General features: G+C 42.5%; 1 protein-coding gene across 3 annotated transcripts in view; it reads right to left on the bottom strand.

Annotated features, from left to right (window-relative positions):
* Positions 1 to 1,061: 1,061 nt before the first annotated feature.
* Dll (Distal-less) overlaps positions 1,062 to 24,067 on the bottom strand; it is a 42,373-nt gene continuing 19,367 nt past the window's right edge. For all 3 annotated transcript variants that reach the window (XM_066732690.1, XM_066732692.1, XM_066732691.1), the window contains exons 3-5: positions 4,334 to 4,505; positions 3,149 to 3,461; positions 1,062 to 2,598 (exon numbers count right to left, since the gene is read on the bottom strand). In XM_066732690.1, the coding sequence (XP_066588787.1) occupies positions 2,580 to 2,598; positions 3,149 to 3,461; positions 4,334 to 4,505 (504 nt within the window). In that variant the 3' untranslated portion in view covers positions 1,062 to 2,579. The remainder of the gene's footprint in view (positions 2,599 to 3,148; positions 3,462 to 4,333; positions 4,506 to 24,067) is intronic.

Raw genomic sequence — 24,067 nt, 5'->3', positions numbered from 1 at the left:
TAAATGATTGTACTCTCTGTAACTAAGTCAACGCGACTCCAGCAAAGGTTGTTTATATTTCAAATGAATCGAGGAAACCAGATCAATTTTCTCAATTTTTCTTTTTTTTCCAAGTTCCACGTGGAATCGTACAAATCCAAGTATTTTTAATAATTTTTCGAAGAATTTTCCATTGATTTAAAACGCAAATAAATTTCGTCGCAGTACTTACTACAGTTAAAATTTTTTTAATAATTCAAAAATTAATTCGCAGTAAGCAGGGATGAAGCGTGAGAGGAAAAATTTGTTAATAAAAAATGTTCATAGTGACGTTGTGCATTCACCCTGAAATTTTTGCCAAACGCGTTGTCGCACCCTGTACAAGACTATTTTCGCAGTAAACGAGGCTTTAGCTCGAAGTAGTGCGAAACTGCAGCTGCAACGGGGCACATCTTTAGCAGGACACCGGGTAGAAGGAAGGAAGGCAAGACTGGAGCCAAGACGAGGAACATTCTGCTGCTGGTTGGCTTTAAGCGAGATAGTAGTACAGTTAGCCGTAAAAGTAGAGCATGCGTACGGTGGACGGTGGCTCTAGAACGGCAGGTGGTGTCCGCTATTGCTGAACAAAGAGAAAAAAGGAAAAAGAGAAACAGCCTGTTATATACTATATATACGGTACATGCACGGAGCTCCTCTTCTGTATCCTGAAATGATTGCATGACTCGCCAATACGTATTACATTACTTGGCAGTTAGCACGAGGTGCGAAACGCACGTAGAGAATCGAACGACGTTCCTGTAATAATGAATTTCAGTAGAATTGGCATTGCTGTACAGTCGTAGGAAGCAATCTTATCGTACGCTACATATTCACAAATTATGAGAGAGGAGAGCTTGGCAATTATCACTTTTCGCGAGAAGCACGTCGAAGATGAAACGAAGCGTCCGTAATAACGAATTCGGATTGAAATAAAGTTTCTCTGTACAGCAGTGAAAACCTATTTTATAGCTACACTATATATATATATATATTTATATATACCTACAAATTACAAGATAGGAGAAAGAGAAAAGACACTTGGATTTAAATTGAATTAATTAGTTATTATTCATATTTTATACAATAGTAATGATAATTAAGGTATTTTAGTATCTATATGTATATTCGTACAAGGGTATTCGGTAAAATTGATAAATTGGGGTCTGCCGTCTTACGACCTATTATGTATAGTGTGTATAGACGATTTCCGCTTTGCTCATTTTTTCTTTACACGCTTATCACAATATCGTATATTACACAGATTTCACTTACGGCTTACGTGCTAGATGGGCCCCGGTGCGGTATTTACACGAGTTCGAGGATCGACCTTGAACGGTTGGCCGATGGATTGATCCTCGCTGCTCCTCAGCACCGGGACTAGTAACGCTGGTAAAATTCTACGGACTCTGTTTATTTTTCTTTCAAGCTATTCTTCATCGCGAGACTCCTCGTTACACGCAACACACACACACACATACATACACACGAGCGCGCTCGGGGACCGTGTACATAGTACCAAGAACTCGGAAAGTGGGAGGAGGGGGGGGGGGGATTTGCAAACGGCCCTCCCAGTTTTCCCATCCACTCGGTCGTCTTCGTCGCTACTCGCCTGTCCTACCGATGCGGTCACACTTTTTCTCGTGTTTTTTTTTCTTTTTTTCATTGCGGTCTCGAAGGCAACATTCGAACGTCGGCGCCGCGCGTATACGTCGTGTGCAAGGACCGAGGCAAAATGGCCGCCAGAAAACCCGTAAAATCATAGTCCCCCCCTCTACGCCCCACTTCGTCAACGATTGCTCTGTCCTCGCGTGTACAGATTCTACGAAAAACATTTCCGATGGCGAGCTTCCTTCTTGCTGTAGCACGAAAGGGGGGAGGGTTTTTTTTCTCAAGAAAAAAGAGTTTAATGAACGACCGCATCTCTCTCTCTCTCTCTCTCTCTCTCTGGAGAATAAGAGAGAGAGAGAGAGGGAGAGTGGATGAAGCGGCTTGGCCGAGATAATGATTTTTTTTCCATTTCTCTCTTTCAGGCTGGCTCGAGGAGGGCGGATGAATACTGGCTGGCAGGCAGGCAGGCAGGCAAGCAACGGCGGGGCCCCCCTATTCCTCCAGCGCCGCTGCTCGTGAGAGACCCCGTTTTGGTTGCCTCATCCGGAAAGGAGGGACCTGTGATTACAGCGTCATCGTCAGCCGTGATTGCCGAGACCTTTTTGCCTCACGAAAATGTCATTAGGATTTCATTATTACGAGAACTGGCTTGCGGAGCGAGTTTATGCAATCCTCTGGCCTCCTCACCCAAAGCAAAGTGGGTCGACGACGCTCGCTTGCACAATTGTCAAGCACCGAGACGCTGGTGCGAGTTGCTAATTAGAGGATCGATGGATATATAGCTTGAACGCACGAATCCTTTCACACATCCTCGACCGAACAACTAGCATCCTAAATAGCTGGAAAAAATTCTCTAGATTCTGTCGCTGACACTCGAGATCATACTCTAAGAGCTCGTCGAACGTTAATAGTAAGGAATATTAAGAGTTGTCCTCCTCCCAGTTGTCTCTTCGTTAAACCGTTGGCCACACTCTGAAACGTGAGAAAACGAGGTTTCGATTAGGACGTTTGTTCGTGCCAAGTGGAGATTGCACAGGATGCCGTGCACTGGTTGGCTAAGAAATAAGGTGGGGTTTCCAGTATTTCTCTTGTTTCAAGTATCGTCCTTTAGTTTAAGGATGTAGTTGTTGGGAATTTAATTTTGTAGTTTTTATGGAATCATCGTATCAGAACAATTCTACTCGAGAGTTTATGTTTCTATAAAATAACAATCAGAAAATTTTCTATACAAAGTCTCGTGTTTGGTAGTGGATTTAATTATTTCAAAACTCTTTTTTCATAGTTAATACATAGGGTTATTTTCTAACAGTGAAGACAGTGATTTCGAACTGGTGAAAATTGTTTTAATTAGAATTTTGCTGCACTTTTGTCCTTTCAATTTAAGCTATTTTTTTTTCAAGATTACAAAAAATTTCTTCGATTCTTGATTTAATGAAAATTATGTGAAAATTCGAGTTATTTTTTTTTCTCCAAGAAGCAATGCACTATTATATATATATATGTAAATGTATATTTGACTTACGCGAGGAGTCCAGGATTGGGATCCGCTTGATACCAGGAATACTGTGGCATGTATCCAGCGTGGTGAGGTGGTGGTGGTGGTGGTGGTGGGTGGTGACCAGGCGTATGCGGATGGTGGTGTGTGTGGGGTGGCGCGTGGGGGTGTGGATGGTGCTTCATTTCACCGGGCCATGCTGGCGCCGGTGGACTCTCGTTGTGCTGAGGCGACATCTCGCTTCCTGGACTCGAGCTTCCAGGCGTATGCCCACCTCCCCCGCCACCCATTCCACCCAGGTAACCCGTAGTGGGGCTGCCCGATACGGAGCTTCCACCTCCTGAAACCAATTTCTCCGTCAATTTTCCATTCGAATTTTTTTTTACAATTGTATTATAAAATGTGACATAAACTCGTGTGATTGTTTACGAAAAAAACATTGTTGCTTTGTAATAAATCATGTTTCGTATAGTCTCAGTAAAATTTGTTATTCGATATTAGTAAAAATTAACTTTAAAACTGATTTAAATGAAAATTTTGGTCTCTTTAATTTTATCAGCTAATAATGAGAACTTGGTAAATTATTTCATTGGGACTCTTCGGTGCAAGATTTTTATTCGAATCTAGTCATTACTTTACTGTGTATAAATAAATACTTGGTTTAGAGATAACGAGTGTTTTTATTCAATTATAATTGTGTTTTACTGTAATTTAAAATAATTACAGCTTTTAAATTAAATTTTAAACTAATGGTAATATACATTTAATAAGGTTACATTTTTAATCAATATTTATGTACATACATCGAGAGGAGAAATTGTTTGAATCAAATAATTTGTTTTCTCAGTGTACGTAATTAATAAATTGTGAAGTTTCGCGTGGTCCAAACGTGGACCAGATAGACAATCCAAATTTAAATCCACGAACACTTGTTTTTGCGGATTCAGCAGAACATGTTCCGTCTTTTACAAGAATATGACCACACTTGCGCTTTTGCCTATTCCGCAGAGTTTCCCATTTAGCCTTCACACGGAAACGTTCCACAGGACTTGCAAAAGCACATATGTACGACCCCAGACTAAGACTAGATCCATAGATCCATTTTTTCGAGTCCCACAAAAAGTTCTCCAATTACGAAACTTTCCGCGAGATCCTCAAAAATAACTCACATCTCCGGATCTACCCTAAAATATAGTTATGAAGACTACTGACCACCTTGCATGAGACTTCCGGGCTGACCAGGTTGAGGAGAGGGTCCTCCAGGTAGCGCGGTGCCACCAGCGAGCAGACTACCGTGTTGTCCACCGCCTCCACCGCCACCCTGCTGAGCCGCCTTCATCATCTTCTTGTACTTGCTTCTCCTGTTCTGGAACCAGATCTTCACCTGAAACATCGGAGAGGAAACACGGAAGCATTAGTCACGCGTCTCTCTTCTCTGCATCTTACGAGCTGAAAGGACACGAATGTGGTTGTGTGGTATATATAAAAAAGAGAGGGACGTGCTTGTTTCGTAACGAAGAAAATGTTGAGCGTGCTCCTCTCTCTCTCTCTCTCTACACGTGCTATTTTTTTCTCCGTTGCACGTGACACGCGCCTTGGAAGGTTGCGTAACTCGAGATGACTGTTTGCGCATGAAATGCTAATACGCCACTGTATCGAGCGAAACCGAAAACTTAATTGAAAAGTATTTACGAACAAAGTTTTTTCTTGTGCGTCCATTAAAATTCAAGCGTAATTAAGCAGAGCGGCCGCAGAGCTAGCCTTCCGCCGCTGGTGCGAATAAATCTTCTTCTAATTGCCGGATGAAAAAGTTGATCCTACAAAGGATTTCGAGGGCCTGGCTAGCGTGCTGCGGAGAGGGCGCGTTTGTTTATTGATATTTACAGCCTGGAGCAGCGTGCCGAGAGCGGCAGCCGACGGAAAACTTTTTTTCGATACGCGCGCGGCTCCCCTTGAGTTAGCTTCGCAGAGCGAAAACCGGTACGCGACTCGATCTCTCACGCTCATAGATTCCTCGCGGTGCTCGCATTTTTCCACCGCGCGACACTCGACAATTTTTCTTCTTTCCTCTTTTTCTCGCGTTTCATATTTTCTTTCCGCTCCATTTTCAGGCCGTCGCGACCCCGTAATTACGCGATAAACGAACTTATCAGATTATAGTTAACGCGCGCGGAAAATCTGTAATAAGCCTGATGTAATAATGATTTATGCATGAAAGCCGTCGAGTCATCCAGCTTCTCATGAATCTTATGGTGATACCGGCCGAGCTACCACTCTGTCGATATATATATGTATGTATGTATAACTATACCGTTGCATATTGAACGAGCGACAGCTACCGCCTCGGGCCACTCGGAAAAAGCCACCGAAAGTGTAGCTTAATTCTTCTGATTGATATCAGTGTTACAATATATATATATATAGATTGAGTTATAATTTAGTGGTGAAATGTGAAAAAGAGTTTATTTTCTTCGTTCTTCATCCAAATGCTAATTCTTCCCTTTATCGAGAAACATTTTTCAGCTAATGAACAATTTTATTATAACAAAAAATTGTATATTAGCTGACAAAATTTTTCTCAGTATTCTTTAATTACTCTACAATAACGAGATAGAAAGAATCTATAATATGATATTTTTATAAACACAATTATAATTCATCTGCAAAATACGAGCAAAAGATAATTTGATTTTGTTCTCCAACGAAATGCCAATACCTTCCTCCTGTGAATTACTCTAAGTTTAGAATATTCCATCTCGTACCAGTATTCAATTCACATAATAACAACTACAAAAAAAAATCTATAATATAATATACATAATTAAAACCATAATTGATCCGTGAAACAGAAAAAAAAAAGATTAATTTTGCTTTGTTCTCCATGAAAATGCTAATACCTCCCCCTGAATCACCGACTCATAGTTTGCAATATTCCATCTCATAAAAGTATCCGACGTATCTATAGAGAAAGGAGTAGATAGAAGGGGAAATAATAAAGCGTAAAGCGGAATGTTTTTTTTTATTTTGCTCCCATAGAATCCCCTCGTTGGCGTCCGTGCGGCTCGGCGGCTCGGTTCCCACTTCCTGCCTGGCCTGGCATCGCCGATGCGCAGTGCCAGCTTTCCTGCTTCCCGATCGCATAGGTGAAAAAAAAGCCGCACGAAATCGAGAGGGGGACGCTGGAATCGGCATTTCTATCACGTATCTGGCTTACGCCACGTAAATGGAAGAACGGTGACGAAAGACGCGGACGGTTCCTCTTTATGCTCGCAATTGTTATTTTCTACATATTCATAACCGCTAGTCTCTCTCTCTCTCTCTCTCTTTACCCCCCCCCCCCCCTCCTTTTTTTTTCCATTCGTCGGCGAATACCAATCGGCTCCTGTCACACGTTCGCCTCAAATAATTCGTTTCCACGTGTAAGTGTGCATACACACACACGCGTACACTGCGACGGACGGATTCGAGCGATTCCCACATGTCGGCTACTCGCGAGCGTGAACGAGCGTTCACGGAACAAGCGAGTCCTCGTTTGTAGGTGGATAGGTTCGTCACGGTGAGCGACTCGTAGCATGCTGCTTTAGCGGACAATCGTGCAGTGGACGCGCTGCGCGCTCGAGGACAGAGAGAAAGATGGCTTCTTCGTAGGAAAACAGGACGCAAGGGGCAAGAAGAATGTCGTGCTGTGCTCATCGAGGTGTAGATCCTCGTCCCCTGGGTCGTTCCTGTGCCGTGCTCGCAGCGTCCCACTAACAGACCCACGGTCACGTGTTTTCCTCCTGTGCTCTGTCGTCTGCGCGAGCTTCTCTCTCTATGTGTGTGTGTGTGTGTGTGTGTGCGTTACGCGTCTTTGTTTATGTCTAATACACGCGCGACGCGCCTCTGCACGCCGATTCCCCGCGAGAACCGCGCGCGCGCGTTTCGAGTCGCGTAGAGACCTTAAAAATAAAGAACACGCACGCACACGCACACAGAGAAACGCAGAGATTGAGATATTGCCACGAGAAACCTGCGACGCTACGCTCCGAGCACCGGAACGCGCGCTGCGCTCTTCCTTCTTTTCTACACTCGGACGAATTTGCGTCACGCTTCTGTAACAACCCTCGCCCTCCTTCGCCGAGCCAGAAGAGACTTGAAAATTCTTCGTATCGTCCCGCCGAACGTCCCGAATTTACAAAAGCTCTCTAATCCAATTTTTAGAACGTATTTTATACTCTCCGGTGCAAAACGGGCACGTGCAATTTCGTGAAACAATTTTGCCGCCCGGTAATTTCACGCTTTTACTCCACCTGGGACCTTGCGCGTGTGTGTGTATGTAGGGGGGGGGGGTTGTTGCGGGAGTCAATTGCCACGTGAAAATCCCTCTGAAAACCTCGTCGTGTTCTTTCGGAGCGTGACCCACTGGCCGAAAACCGTAAAACGAGGTGAATCGGAATTTATAAGCTTTTGTTTATGGTAACTTTTTCAAGTTGTGTGTGTCGGTGTGTGTGTACAGGGATGTAACATGATGAAGAGCGCGCGAACCAGGATAATTTCACGGCCGAGGGAAGTGCGATAAGGGAAACGCTCGCTCACGCACACATGTATACAGTGTGTAATGTGTCCAGCTGATCGACTCGAGCCACTGCAACCATCGTTTTTTCGTCGAGTTATTATTGTTGCTTGTATTACTCGATGTATTTTTTTGAGGATCGAATGCGGGCAATTTTTATGCCCTCGCTTAAGAAAGTTATGTATATAGTTCAAAAACAGGGTAATATCCTGATGACAAACAAATAAATACCAACTCTTACGTCACTGCAGCACAAATTCTCTTATACAGCAAAATTAAAAAATCTAATCTTAATATATTTTTTATGTTATTTTATATTTATATGAATTTATCTGTATCATTATTTTAACACAGTCTAGATATATATGAATTTTAACAAGGTAAGTGAACTTTTCGTGTTTACCGCATGCATCGGTCGAAAAGAATCCAAAATAATTCGATCAAGCGACTTTGCTCAATCTTCTCGAGTGGAAATATAAAAAACACCCTACGCTTTATAAAAATTTGATTTTACTAATTAGAAAATTCCTTGCAAAAATTCTCCAAATTAGAACTACGTTCGCTAAATCAATCCTGATCGATTCCTCTCATAAACATTATTTCAGTTTATAAAAAAATGTCCACAAAAATCCCAATCAAACACAGAAACCCACACAAAACCCTGTACACTTAAAAAAAAACAAACAAACAAATAACGAATTTACGTAAAAGAAGCTAAACGTCCTGACGAAACCTCGATGAAAACCACAAGAAAATTCATTCATCTCGTCTCCATTTTGTCGTGGCACGATCGTGGAGCAACATCGAGCATAGACGAGGCAAGAAACGCACGGGGCTAGTCGAGGCAGTCGAGCTATAGCTAACGCTGGAGGGCATATTGGCATAATACAATATATATAGCGTGTAATAAATTCCTCAGCAATGCTGTAGTACATATAGATGTAGTAGCTGACCGTTAGCACCTTGGTGCACGCGCCCCAGGCTATTCGCACTCGACTCGGTGAAACGAAAAAAAAAACGGAGGAAAAGGAGAAAAAAGAGTGGGGGGTGGGGGGGGGGGGAGAAAAAAGCACAGCAGCCTTATTACGTATTCTCAGAATTCAGATCCGTATAATTAAATCTGAATTTATTTCTAAAGCAGCGAGTACACTTGCGTATATATGGAACCGAGCGGCGGCGGCGGCGGTGAACGCGGCTCGGCAGGAGCTGCGGACGTTGACGAAAAGTGGCGCCGTGTACAGGTAAGATCCGCTATCTCCGCCACCTCGCACTGTCTCACGTGAGACCATTGTTTCGTGTTTAGCGGCAAGGTGAGCTTATGCAACCAGCTGAAGAAGAGATCCTATCGGTCGCGGCATGATCACCCAACCTAACCTAGCATTTCATGTATCGCGCGTTTATATATTTATACAAGCCAACTGTGCGATGAGAGTGGTCCTCCCATAAGTACCAGCGAGGATCGTTTAAGGAATAATTTTCGCACGAAGCAACCTATCGCGTGTTGGCTATATGGGTATAGTCCTTGAGTGAGTCAGAATAACTTTGTGAGAATTGGAGAGAAAAGTCCAGTGTGGAAAATAATCCTTTAATTAATCCAGGTATGTGTGTGTGTGTGTATATATATATATATATATATATATATATATATAAAGAGGGTAACGAGGTCTCTTGATCGGCTTCAGCACCAGATAACAAAACTTTCTAGAGTGATTCAGCGGTTTGATGCTCGCTTATCGTATCTAAAATCCGCATCTAAATTGGCGGATACTGCGCTGGTCTCCCGATTTTTCACGATTATCGAGTTTACGTATAAATACGGGAAAAAGGAGGGGGGGTAGTGAAAAAACGTAGATGAGTCAAGCCAGCTGCAGAGTTTATCAATTAGCTCGTGGTTCCGTTCTCAGAGTTGGAATCGAAAGTATGCAATGTGCTATTGTGTGTATACATGTGTGTGTATGTGTGTGGATAGAGTATAAGATTTATTGGGAAAGCGACCGTTGGTCCGAGGCAAGGTGATGGCTATAGGAAACGGTTAATGGGACAAATTACGTTAATAAAAGGTATAAGAGCGGTGGCCGTTTTCACGGTAGAATAACAATGGGTTTTGCTGTAGATCCATTTGAATATTTGCCTAATGCCGACGAGCGAGTGTTTTGCGCGGACATGCGCAAGCTTTTTCCTCTACGCACCAATGCCTCTCGATTCTCCGGAAGGGTTGGTCCCTTGCCCTATGTTTTAACGTGGCTCGAGCCTTCCTTCCTTTATACTTCGTTATCCTCGTTGTTCGTGTATTTTATTATATATATGTATACGCGAAAATGATATAACTTTGCTGTATCCAACGTAATATCTCGCTTATGTACCATTTCGATCGTCCTTCGACTAAGGTTAACAGAACCGTGACGCGGTCCCTTCGAGTTTCGACCAATGGTGCACCGAGTTAGGATTCTATTTTAAGGAAGAAGAAAATCTCGCGTAGATCCATTTAATTGTCTATTTCATTCCAAACGTCGAGTATTTTACGCTGCCGCGCCTTAAACTTTTTCAAGGACAAACCAATGTCTTCTAATAGTTGCTAATATTTGGTCCCTACGTGGTTCAAATTGTCCCGAAAATTTCCTCCTCGGTCTTGAATCAACGTGACTGAAATTCTTCCAAAGACTCAGTCCCTATACTCCTGTTCCAAAGTGACTCAAATTATTCCCAAGATTCGATCCTCAACCTTGCACCAAGGTCACCGAAATTCTCCCAAGAATTTGGTCCCCAGTCTCGCGTCAACGTACCACGAACATTCGTCGTTGTAAACTTCATTACACTCTTGTTACGTGCATTCGAAAACACAGTTATTATACATACAAGACAACACACACACAGGTGGTACACGAAGAGAAAAATAACGTAACGTTGGATTAGCCAGCATAATACCTCGTCGCCCATACTCTCTCGATCGTCCTTCGACGAGGGTTAACAGCACCGTGACGCGGCCCTATCGAGTCTCAGCCAATCGCGCACCGAGCAGCCATGACTCCGCTCGGAAGAAAAAAGGGGAAAAAAAGACAAGGACACTAGGTTCCATAGGATATACACGAGCTCCGCGATTGGAGAAGGCGTTTGATTTTCCGTGCAATCTTCGCCACGCAGGAGCAGCACACACAGCGAGGACTGCGAGACGCGGAGAGGCAGGACGCGGGGCTCGAGAGCCACGCAAGCTAATGAAGATAGCAGGTGAAAAAATGCTCTTCGGCAAGAGAGCATCCTCGTAATATCCTCCGGTTTAACGCAGTGGGAAGGACGTGGTTGGTTAATTCCACGGGGTTGCGCTCGCGTCTGCTTATAGAGAGTTGCATCCTGCCGTAATGGCGGTCTCAGGTGTCTTCCTTACTATTTTCTAGCTGTGGCCTGAAGCGACGAGTGGTTATAGTAGCGCGCAACCGAAACGCGAATGGGCGTAAACCAAGTTGGCTCTGCAGCTCCGCAGCTCTGCTCGACTCCATAGTTTGTCCGTGGAGACCAGAGGCCATAAAGTTTCCCTCGTAACTTTGCCGCGCTCCAGGCAGTAAAAGCGCCAAGGATTTCCATGCAACGACTGAAAACGAGCGCGATGAACGTAAAAAAACGTAAAAAGCAACGTCGGACTTTTCGAGCGGTTTCGCACGGACCGTAAAACGCCTCGCGGAGAGAGAAAGGGGAATCTCGCCACGTACGAGTTCAGCACCTTTGCTCTTCTCTCTCTCTCAAAAAACTCACTGCCAACCCACCTTTTTTCTACCACATCCCTCCTCGATCAATGCACGAGTTTTCCAATCTTCGCTCTTCAGGCTCCCGAGGGACTTTGGACACGACGCACGGCCGCACCTCTCCCTCTTTATTCTGACGCGGTTCGCTGCGGCTTCAGCGTGGAAGATCGACTCGTAGATATTTTTTATTGTTCTTTTTGTTATTATTCATAGAGATCGGTACTCGCATTTTTTTTTGGCTTCTCTCCATAGTAATCAAGTAATTGTTTTTGGTAGATCAGGAGAAAATTCAGTTTTTTCTTGTGGGATGTATTTGATATGGAATATATTGGGACCTTTGGATATTTATTCTACTTTTTTAATTATTATTGTTCATCTTGTCGAGTGGTCACAACTTTTCGTTTCTTTCCACAGTAATTCGGTAAATTTAGTTTAGTTTTTATGTGATACTGTTCTGGTGTTCTTGGGGTATACAGATATATCTTCTCGTTATTATTCATCGATATGAATCATCGCAATTTTTCGCTTCCTTTCACTTTAATCCGGTAATTGTTTTTGGTAAATCAGGAGAAAAATCAGTTTTTTGTCGTAGGATACAGTTATTAATATGGAATTGGGACTTTTAGATATTTTGTTGTTTTGTATTATTGTTCAACGAGTTAATTGGTCGCAGTTTTTCGTTTCTTCCTAATCTTGATTCGGTAAATTTAATTCAACTATATATATATGATACTGTTCTTGGGATTTACAGATATTTCTTATCTCGTAGTTCATTATTCATCGATATGACTCATCGTGATTGTTCTCACCCCCTCCTCCCACACAAAATTAGTAATTATTTCCATGAAATCAGTAGAAAAGTCAGTCCGATCATAGAACGTACAAGGTTCGCGCATAACTCGAAGAATCCAGCCAAATCCAAGCCCACTCGCTCTTTTTCCATTGCTCCTTCCGTACAAATCGCTTTTCCTAACTCAATTACAATGCCGCTGCTTTTAATGACGTCCGTAATTACGGCGGCAATGTCAAAGTTAATTAAAGTTGTCGGATCGCTATCTTACTTTCATGTGGAGTGCACGATCCGTTCTTAAATAGCGTCGCAAGCAGAACTTGGCGCAGTGACTCTAAAACGCGTTTATACCAAGTTTTTCTTTCGCTATAATTTATATATATATATATATATATATATATATATATATATATACAAAACATTGAAAAAGTAGTGATAATAGCACTCGGTTTACAGAGTTTTACGTTCTCCAACACTGCAAAACCAAAAGTTTTGTTTCAACGCAAAAACTATCGTACATTTTACGAGATATGCGTCGTTTCTATTATACAAATTTGTATAATTACAAAACACATTATTAATCCAACGTTACTCCTACAGCTAAACAAACTTTGTAACGCGTTACCATTATACACAAATTCATAAGAAAACATTACATCTACTCAAACTTGTACAAACCAACCACGAGTATTCGTACAAAAAGAAGACTTTTGAATTTCCAGTGTATTATTCAAAAGAGACTATATATGCATTATATATATATACTACACACACACAGATTGATCAAGCGTGATGTATATTCAACGACCGGTTACACGAAGCTAATTACCAAAGTCGTAAGGGCGACTGGTTAATGAGGCCGAGTGGTTACGATCCGTCGATTAAAATGGTGTATAAAAGGTAAGAAATCAAACTCTTGTTCCCTGTATATAAAACTCTATTAAATCTAGCGATAAGAAAGAATTGTCCCGAAACACATACACACACACACACACACACACACACACAAATCCCTTGGAACCGTCGGAAAAGAACGCGTGACAAAGGGACGAAAGGATGACCAGAAGTAGAGTCTCGGTATTGATGCATAAAACGTGCATATTTACGAAGCCTGTTTTCACGGATGTGAACACCCGGTATGCGCCGGTCGGGAGGAAGGCAACCGGGCGAACTGCATCATTTATTTATTTTACCCGGCCTGTAGGCCGCAGGCGGATGGATAAAACTTGTTTACGGTAGCGAGGAAGGATGCATCTGCTAGGTGTGTAGCCTATTCGATGGAAAAATCGCGACGGATCTTCGGCGATAATTTAAGGCAAATCAATCGGTGAGTCGTCCGATGAAAAGGAAAAGGAAAAGCGTGTACAACGCGTAAGCGCTTGCGTGTGTGCGCGTTGCGATTAAAACGCCACTCCGCGAGATTTATTCAATGTATCGGACACGTTCAATTGGAATTTCCGAGTTTTTATTGTTTCCATAATTCATAAGATAGGATCGTCGCGCACGCGGTAGTCGTGTACAGAGTCGCGACGCTATAAATCGATGTGGACGACACGGGATAATTCAATCAATGAAACATTATTGTCGGATATTCGCGCATATATAGCGTACGTGTGCATAAATGCGCGGGCCAATTTGAATTAAAGCGAGAAGATGGATCGTACGCGTGGGTATTATTGCGCGCGCGCGCGCACCTACGCAACCTCGTGTCGGCTTCCTACGTATATAATTGGAGCAACGCACTCGTGTACCAATACATATATATATGTATGAACCTAAAAGTTTGAGCTTAATGTCACAACATTATCTGATATAAGATATCGACGCGTAACTCTCGCATTAAATTCTAACGGCCTACCTCGTTTACGCCGTGAAAACTCGAAACGTATGCAGATTGCTTTTATATACATGCTTATATATATATATATACACAAGTGTGTGTATGATCGAATGGTTTTCCCCCTCGTAGTTATTTTATTATGAATTTCTGTCGCTATTCGCCGCAGTATACATCAGATCGATGCCTCGATACAGACTCGCCGCTGATATATTTTCACGAGAATCCACTCGAGTCACTGAAAACTTCAGCCAAGCCAGGCGTGTGCTGTTGCTTTGCAACTTCGCCAATCGCCAACTGTTGCGGAGTGGCTGTTGCTCCTCCAATGTATTTATTAACGCATCCACCGAATGACGCACGCGAGTTCCTCAGGATTTTTAAGAAAATGCTGTAAGATCGCTGTTAGCGTCTTTTATAAATCTTTTAGACCGCTTTTAGATGGGTTTTAGACAGTGTAATTTATTTAAGTTGCGTAATGACGGTAGGGGGAGGGGGTATTGTTTCTTAAGAAAAATCATTGCTTTGGTAATAATAAGGGTGGAGAACAGTTCTTTTTCTACTGGAATATACTGTACAGTCTTGATGGAAATCGATAATAAAGATTAGATTATAAGCGAATATATATGTATATATATATATATATATAGGTATATATGGTATACGGTTGAACGGTGCATGGGTTTGAGAGACACTGGCAGGCCCATCGTGGGCGTAGCAATGGGCACATCCCATATATACATATATATGTATACCTATAGACGTTATATACTGCTATTCGTTTTTCGTGCCTAGACGCAGTCCTGTGGGCTCGACGACGTTACCAAAACCCGGCGTGGTGTAAGGCGATACTAATTTTCTATTACAACAGAAAAGTGTCTAGAAACCGCTGAAATAGCGTGACGAAAATTGGTCCCATGCCCATCCGGCGATTACCAATTTTTTAGCCTCGTAAATAGAAAAATGAAAATCAATGGGACGACCAATGAAATCTACGATGATTTATATGTATATGTATGTATGTGTATACATAGGATTAAGTGGAATTTCTCGAATGTGCTACAGTGCGAGCCCATATAACGCTATTGAGTCGTTAAGGTATAATATTGTTCTCGGCTATATATTGGCAACTCATAATTAAGCGCACGCCCATTAACTGCTCGTTAAATCTTTCAATGCAATGTACACGTGGCGCTTGGAACAGTTTCGTCAGATAAAAACGCGCGAAATTCTTATCTCCTCGAGCTCTGCGAGGATTTTACTAATTACATGGACAAAGTTTTCTATTATTATTATAGGCGAGAGGAATTGTGTATAAACGCGAGGGGAACGTTGAAAACGCGAAACGATTATTGGTGGTGCAACGTAGGCGGTGGTGTGGCACCTAGTGGCCTTTCACCATTCGATAGGCGCAGCTTTCACTAACGGAAGAGCATCTTCTTCTTCTATGCTCCATTAGTATATTATATATACACGCGTAGATAGATCATTCCGATGTTCGGTAATCTTCGCTTCTCATTTGTTATCTTGTTATATATGTATCGTGGATAAGACGATTTATTTATGATTCAAATAAACCTTGATTCGAGTGTTCACATTAAAATATTTTAATTAGTTTTAACAATAAACGTCTATGATTGATTTAAATTAAACTGGATTTTAATTTCGTAATATTTTTTAAGAATATACAAAGCAAAATTTATTTTAGAATCAATTCTTTTTATTCGTGATACACACATACACAGAATTCTTTCTTTTTGGCCAATCTATTTAAACCTGGCATTTTCATATCCCTCTCTTTTTTTAGCCCAAGGTGTATCTTTCGTCAACCTCGCTGAATAAAGTATAGCCACCCTGACGGAAGTGTATCGATTTAGTGACACGATAACGTCAGTCAGTGAGACAGCAGTGGACGCGCGTGTTGCCCACCACAGGCTATATCTGGTCTTGTTCCATTTAAAAGGCACTAGCAGCTAAGTCGCGCGCGCGTCTCTTCCCAATGCTACATAATATAATAGTTATAACATAGCGCTATATATATGAATACGATTGGACCGATCGAGCTGTATCCACTCGCTGAGGAAATTACAGGAAAACGCAAATACGTATTTTTTCTCATCGATCGTCGAGAGAGGAAAAAATACAAATACAAATAATTGAATTAAAAATCAACAACTACATTATACCGTGTTAAGAATAGTAGCATAACATTTACAATATCTCGAAATAATTAAACGCTTACAAATTAAAAAACACGAATAATTCGCAACGAGTCCAAATCGATATAAATTACTGAAAAAGACCAGATGCGATTTCAGAATTCCACGAGTAGAATAGACGGAGCAAAGATGAGAATATAAGTGCAAAAAGCTGAAAGTATAAAAATTGCGTGTATAGGAATGTTATTATTCTCAACACACGATAGTAAATATATAAAATTCGTCGCGTGGATTCTATGTATTTAATACAAAGAAAATTCGCTGCTATATTGCTGAATGACCACTCGAGCCATTGATAAAACTATATATATATATATATAAACACAGCATAAAGAGGGGACTTTTGAGGATGCCGCAAGGAGCAACTATCTAGTCGCTCTCGGAGCGATCTCCGGCCTGAGAACGAGGAACGAGGCCGATCCATCGTCCCCTTATCTTCAATTCCCTGCGTGGCGCGGCGCGTGAAAAAGGACAAAGCAGCAGGATAAAAAAAGGAGTCTCGCGCGCAGGAGAAACCGTCGATCGATTAATCCCGCGATAGGCAACGGTTTAATTAGTCGCAACGCGATTTATATGCCTCATCGATCGGAGCGTACGGCGCTGTTTTTATCGCTCTTGCTCGCGCGCGCGTTTCTCGGCTTTTCCTTTTGTAATTTGTAGAAAGGATCGCGCAGGACACCACGTGTGTGCGACGCGGAATATTGCCTCCGCTTATGCAAGTCGTCCGTGTAGGACAACGGAGAGGTTGACGTCGGTCGATTACGTAATTTCTGCCGCTGCCTCGGTGCTCCGGGAGACCGGCGACGCACGGATGGATGACGGTGGGAGGGGGTGGGGGGCCGGGGGAGGCAAATTCTCGCGTATCCACCGTTTCGTGGAAATCCTCCGACGATTGGCTCATTGTTCGCCGAGCGCGAGGCATCTCGCCAACGAAATTTCTACGCGGCGTAAGCCGGGAAAAAACACAAGCTATAGACAAAGACCAGCGCGAACACGCTCAAGGACAAAGATTTTCTTCCAGCGATTCTTCTCACAGCTCTTCATATTTCTTCACCTACATTTCCATCGAGCCATAGAGCCAGCGGAGCTCTCGATAACAAACGATCGTTAATCGTCGATCCAACAATCCTCCAGCTCCGGCCTTGTCCCTTTTCTCCCTCCAATATTCCGTCCCGATCCTGCCTTTTGGTAATTTACGCAGAAATTTTAATAAATCTCCTTCCGCTCGTTCCTCTTCCACGACGATATTTTATATACAGAACTCTTATTTCTACGAGTTAATCGCGAGAACTCGTCGAGTCACGTTGTTACGGTCGCATCTCCGCGTTACTGCGTCATTCTCCTGCTACCGTCTACGGTATATGACTCTATGATATATATATATTTATATATATGTATATATATAGTATATTATTTGAAGCCGAATAAAAGCGACGCTTTTTTTTCTATAAACACTCGCGATTATTAATCCCCGCCAGACTCTGTATATTTTTTTATTCTATATATTCGTTATTCTGCCTACATGCAATATTTTATACATCTATTATTATCCTGGTGAATAGATTTTTTATTTTTCGAACATGAAAATTGGTTTGGAAAATGTGATTTTTTCTCGATTATTATTCGTTTGTGTGTGTATGTGTGTGTAGTGGTCGACACACCACTGTTTCTCCCGATCAAATGGCCAAATTTCAAACGACCTCGCTTCGCACAACCTCACTCGCACAGTTTTGCAAAGACTCGATTATTTCATGATAAATGACAGGCTTGCAAGTGTGAGTGCATGCGATGTTGCATCGTGTGGCAGCACGTAGCGTCGTTGCACGGACGATTTTCCGTTCTCGTCGAGTAGATTAACGCGTGTATATAGCTACAGGTGGATGCTTTTCTCTCGGTCTCCTTTCACTCCGCTGCACGAGACTTTTTCTTCTTTTATGTCTCCGTTTTCAATTTATAATTTCAATCCTCTCTCGTATAAAGGGAGATGTGTGATGATGAACCAAGGGAAAATATATAGGTATAATATATAGCTATATATCGATAGTTTGGTCTCGCTATCAGAGTCGAGCCAGTGTCCTCGACAGGGACCGAGTAGAACCATCGATGGTTATTCGCCTCGACGATTTTCTTCTTTCGAAACATGGAGAAAAAAAGAATTTTTTTAATCGACTCTAATTCATTAAATTAAACTCGTAAATATCAGTCGAGTAGATATTCATCGAAATAAATTACTCGTCTTCGTGCACGTGTTCTCAGTAATATTTGCAGGAATTAAACAATTTTTTCTCTCTCTCTATACTCTATCTCTGATGAGTGAATGAATATATATACATATACATGTATTTATGATTGTACGTTGATGCTCGCAAGCGAGCGAATAGAGGCACTGGTTATTCGCCTTGGCGCTTTTGCTCTTTGGATACCCTACTGGGAGAGCACCTGACGGGAAAAGGTGTGGCGCGCGGTATTCTCTCCCTGTCCCCGATACGATCTCCTCTATGCAAACTCCGACTCTCGCGGATTAACCGCGGTCAAACCAATTCCCCGTTTAGTTCCAGCTACCGTTCTTCCTATACAACGACGACGACAACAGCAACAGTGTAACACTATACAGCATGAAATTCCAGGAAAATCTCATTGATAACGATCCTATCAAAGGATTCTTCTTCTTCCTCTTATTTCGATTCTTCAAATAAATTCTCCTTTGGGCAAGATTCGTTTTGGGGAGAAGGGGGGAATATGTAACGCAGTAAGAAATATTGAAAAAATCATTCATAATTGTGATTTTGAGAGATTTATTTATTTAAATATTGTTATGAGATTATCTGAAAAATATATATGTTTATGACGAAGGGTGGAAAGTACTATCGTGAGAAATGTCAAGAAAATCATGGAGAGAGCGATGATATCAAAGGGTTCCTTTTATTTTAATTTTCGAGACGAATTCTCCTCTCAGCGGGATAGGTTTACGAGAAAGGAAGGAAGGAAGGAAGGAAGAAGGAGAGGAAGAACAGGTGCGTGACGTCAGGTGGGCAGCTCTCGAGGGTCGAGAGAGAAAAGAAAGAGAGAGAAAGAAGATAGAAAGGGACCAATACAACCACGAGTCCCACTGCTCTTTACCCAAAGAGATCTCGATACTTTGGACGAGATATGAAATAAATTCAAGATTCGTAGCGATGTTTGACGGGGACTGGAGCAAACATTCTTCACTCGCGTGTAATTATGCAGTGGGATAAAAAGCTGCTGTACCGAGCACGTGTTGCTACGTGAAACAAATGACGATGAGTAAGAGGATAGGTAGAAGTTTTTTTTTCTCTTCAGCAACAGAGAGAGAGAGAGAGAGAAAAGATAGACAGAGCAAACCACATTGTATTCTCGTGTAAAATAAGAAGCTACACTATATAGGAGGGGGTCTTGTAAATTATGTATGAGTGTACTCACAGGGGATTACATAATGACTTGTTTACGGTCACATGTAAACACCAATCTCTCGCGAGTAGAGCTATACAAATAATTTTATTAAAAATCCCATCCCCTTTGTTGGAAAAAGTTTGGTCCAAGTTAAATCGTCGTTCGTTTTACATTGGAATCGTTTAATAGGACATGTAAATAATTTTTATAAAAATCCCATGTCCTATTGTAGCAAGATAACTTAATCCAAGCTAAATCGTCATTAATTTTCCATCGAAGTCATTCAACAGGAATATTATATACGAATCCATTGATTAAAACGCCGCGAGATAGTATTTCTCCATTCCGTCGAATCCGATTTGTTCGTGAGAGGTAGTTTTTCACGACTGACCCATATTTCCCAGCAAGATGGAAAGGACGATAGATCGAAAGTCACTGAATTGGCCTCGTGAAGAAATTCTCTCCATGACCATAAGGCTTTCTAACGCGGGAAAATTCTTCGTGGAAACGCGTTCGCCTTCTTATATATATAGGTATATACACCACGTACTCTACGTATATACTATATAGCTGACTTAATGACGCTAAATCGAGGCCTTGCTAAAATAAAGAAAAGCTCGAAGATGCAGCAGTTGTTTATCTCGTCAAAAAACAATCGCCAAAACCATAAAAACTTCCAATACTTTAGTTTCCCTTACACACATTATATACCTAAGCAAAATAACTCAAAAACCAAGTCTTTGCAAAAAAAAAGAAAAGCTCTAAAATAAAATTTGAACCTCGTGAAAAGATTCCGCCACGAGCATGAGACTCTACCCTAGGAAAAATCTTGCTGGAAACGCGTTCGCCTTCGGACGCGCTCGAAGTACGAATATACACGCTATATAGTTAGATTTAACGACGCAAAAGTGAGGGCTTGCTGGGAAAAAGAAAAGAAGCTCGAAGATTCCGTAGCTTTCTGGTCGTTTTGGCCCATTGTCCTTTCTCCGTTCTTGATTGACTGGCTTGCTTGGTTCGAACGGGAGAAATCTAATTAAAAGCTCGTAATCGCCGGCACGAGTAATGAAAGTGGATGGAGACTGGCCACTACGAGTGAATGACGCCCGAAGGCCACGAAGGAACTGCAATGTGTGCAGCTGTTACATCGAGAAGCATGCACGAGCGCATGCACGACATACTTACATGGGCACGAGCGCGCGCGGCGACGATGCAGCAGCATTTCGATCGACTCGATAAAATGCACAATTTTCTATCAGCGGACCGCTCCAATTTTTCCTCTCTTCCCGCCAAAATTTCCATTTCGAAGCTCGATCACGGCGCGGTCGTTCGTTCGTTTGGCTTAATTGCCTTGGACGCGGCTCTTTTTTCTCCAGTTAAGTCGATTATTCGCGGTACTTATTGCCATTAAATGATCCACGACGAGACGATCGATCGCGAGAGTCCCTCTCGAGGAAACCGGAAGACGGGGGGGGGGGGTGACTCGCGTTAATGGTCTATTCTTTCCCCCCGTCCCATCACCCTTTTTCTTAATCCGGTATGTATGTGTGTGTATATAACGCTCTTCCTACTTCCTTTAAACCACCAACATTTGCAATTTTCTCATGAACGTTTCGCTACTATTCCTGCTGCAGCTCCACTGATGCTACGCTTCCTCTCATTTTACACCTTAGGAAATTTTTTACTAGTATATATATGTGTATACTACCGCTTCTTTTATTTCACTTAGAAAACCCGGACTAAATATATATATATACATATATATATATATATATATATATATAATATAATATAATACACAGAGAGCGAAGGAGAACAGCGAAGCAATTAATGTATGCTAATGGCAATCTCTGACGAGAAAGCAAGTTTAATAATATTCCAATGAAAAATCTGAAATTTTATCCAGCACGTTCTCTCGGGTCGTTGGGACCTCCTGATTTCCAAAGAGTAATAAAATAGTATTAGTTTGGGTCGAGTTGGATCGTTAAAGAGGAGGGGGGAGGAAGAGTGGAGTGTTGAGCAGCACTAATTGACCTCGGGGGCTCGACTGACCCGGCGTGCGTCCGAGCTGACAGCTCGGACCAGCCGACGATTAAACTTCCCGTTAATATTGCCCACTCATCTCCATCTCTCTCTCTCTCTCTCTATAGTTCGCTCGCTCGCCCGATCCGTAGATGTTCCAGCGTTGCTTCTTCATGGTTCTCTCACCTACACCTCGCCGGGGATCCCGCATGAATATTTATATACCCCCCCCCCCTCTTTTCCCTCTCTCTGTAATCTAATACAAGCCTTGGCCGAAACCTGCCCCGGAAGGAAGGTGCAGCCCGTTCCTGGACTCATGCTTCAAAAGCAAGCAGATCCTTATCTCTACGAGAACTCCTACATATAGATACTTTAGTATATATATTTTATTGGCAAAGAAAATTTTCGTCCGATTCCTTGCGTTGCCAACGCTGCTCCTTCTTGTTACTATTATTCTTATTATTGCAATAGCCACACGCGGAAACATATGATTATTTGACTTCCGGTACGCGGAGGCAACCACGATTTCACCAGAACGCGATTCGCAGGGCTTGAACGTCCAATAAAAAAGGATGTCCCTTCCGGTCCCATTAACCCTCGCTCGCTCCCCTCGCAATCTCTTGGAATCCTCTGCGCAGTTGGTTCACGCTTCACGATTTTACCTTTGCTATATATTCTATATACTCTGTGTGTATATATGTATATATATATATATATATATATAATAAGCTACAGTTAAAAATTCAAAATTGAACTTTTTCAATTTCCTCCGAGTTTAATATTGCAACGAGAAAGCGTATATCGAGCACACCATGAGAAATTGTCGTTATCCCCTAGCAAACTGTCAGGCTGTCGGATACTGGACGGCTGCTCGGCCCCTCATAATTTCCCATAGTCACCGTATGTTTCTATGGTTCCGCTAGGTTAATTTCTCGTTCCGAAAAGTCAGTCAAAATATCGGGAACGACCGACGGGCGAAACGGTCGGCTAAAGAGAGAGAGAGAAAAAGAGGAGGAAGGGGGAGGATACTCGAAGCACAGTAGCAAGAGCAGGGAATTTCGGCGAATGAAGACAGAGACGGATAGGGAGAGTGAGATTCCCCGAATGCAACCTGTCGTGTCGAGCTTGACAAAACAGTAAAATTGCTCGGGGGTTAACGGCGGCGCGTCGCTGGTCTGCCGGAGGAATTTTTCCTTACCGAGAGTAAGGTGAGGTAAGGGCAGCTAACTGAGGAAAGGAACTGGTCCTAGAATTTCTCAACTCGAGCATATTTATCCAAAGAATATACACGCGTTACAGCGATGTTGCTGTCTTCTACGCGAGGGAAGAGCGTAATGTTTTTTTCTGCTAGGAGAAAACATTGAAAATTTAGGTTCGCGAGTTTTGGGCTCGCTACAAGTCGAGAGTTGACGAAATAGTAAAATTACCCAAAGTTAGCGGCGCGTCGCCGGTCTACCGGAGGAATTTTTCCTTACCAAGGAGATAGCGAGGTAAGGGCGGCCAAAGGAGGAACGGGATTGGTCCTAGAATTTCTCAACTCGAGCACATTTATCCAAAGAATATACACGGGTTACAGAGCGATGTTGCTTTCTTCCGCGCGAGATTCACGCATGCGAGGGAAGAACGCAATGTTTTCTTCAGCACGGTACAAGGAGAAAGATTTGAAAGGCTAGGTCGCGGTGGGTTCGCGGGTTTGAGGTCGCTACACGCTGAGGGCATCGGCATCTTGCCTTTGTCCCCACCCCCTCCTCCTTCCTGCCCACCCTTTCTTTTGTTCTCCACTTTTTTTTCCTCCATTCTTTCTTTCTCTTCTTCTTCTCTATACATATATAGCTCTTCTCGTGCCCCCAAACCGGCACTCGTTGCTCCGTATTTCTCCATTAATTCTCTATTCCGTCAGAATTCAATACACTATTCATGTATATATATACCTAGTCCTTGGATTTTTCGTCAAGTTAGTAGCGCAAGACGTTAGAGGGCTGGAGAATTATTGGAAATTAATCGTTCTCGTGGCGAGGTGTTTTTGCACGCGACCATTACCAAGTCCGTGTCGTAACGACGAAATTAACGATCCGTGAAACCGATGCCGCGTTAGCCGCACTCGATGCTCAGCCACGGACGTGCTCCCGCGACTTTTATGAATACGCCGTACACCGTGAATCACAATCATCGGCCCCATTACCGTCGACAGTTATATCGACGAAAAGCAACCAGCTGGAATTTCAGCTCCGGTTTCGCATAAATCGCCACACTAAAGTTTTACCGATTTGGGCAAAATAAGAAAATTTGCTTTTTCCCCTATTTCTCGTAAATCGCGTCTCTACTAAAATAAGATAATATTCTCTGAAACCTATATATATATATATGTGTGTGTGTGTACGTAT

Source organism: Prorops nasuta, unplaced genomic scaffold (assembly GCF_024137725.1).
Source record: "Prorops nasuta isolate Cenicafe-Biocafe unplaced genomic scaffold, Cenicafe_Pnas_1.2 PNAS00010, whole genome shotgun sequence".
Taxonomy (NCBI): domain Eukaryota; kingdom Metazoa; phylum Arthropoda; class Insecta; order Hymenoptera; family Bethylidae; genus Prorops; species Prorops nasuta.
Note: the sequence above shows the minus strand (reverse complement) of the source record. Positions and strands in the feature narration are given on the sequence as shown.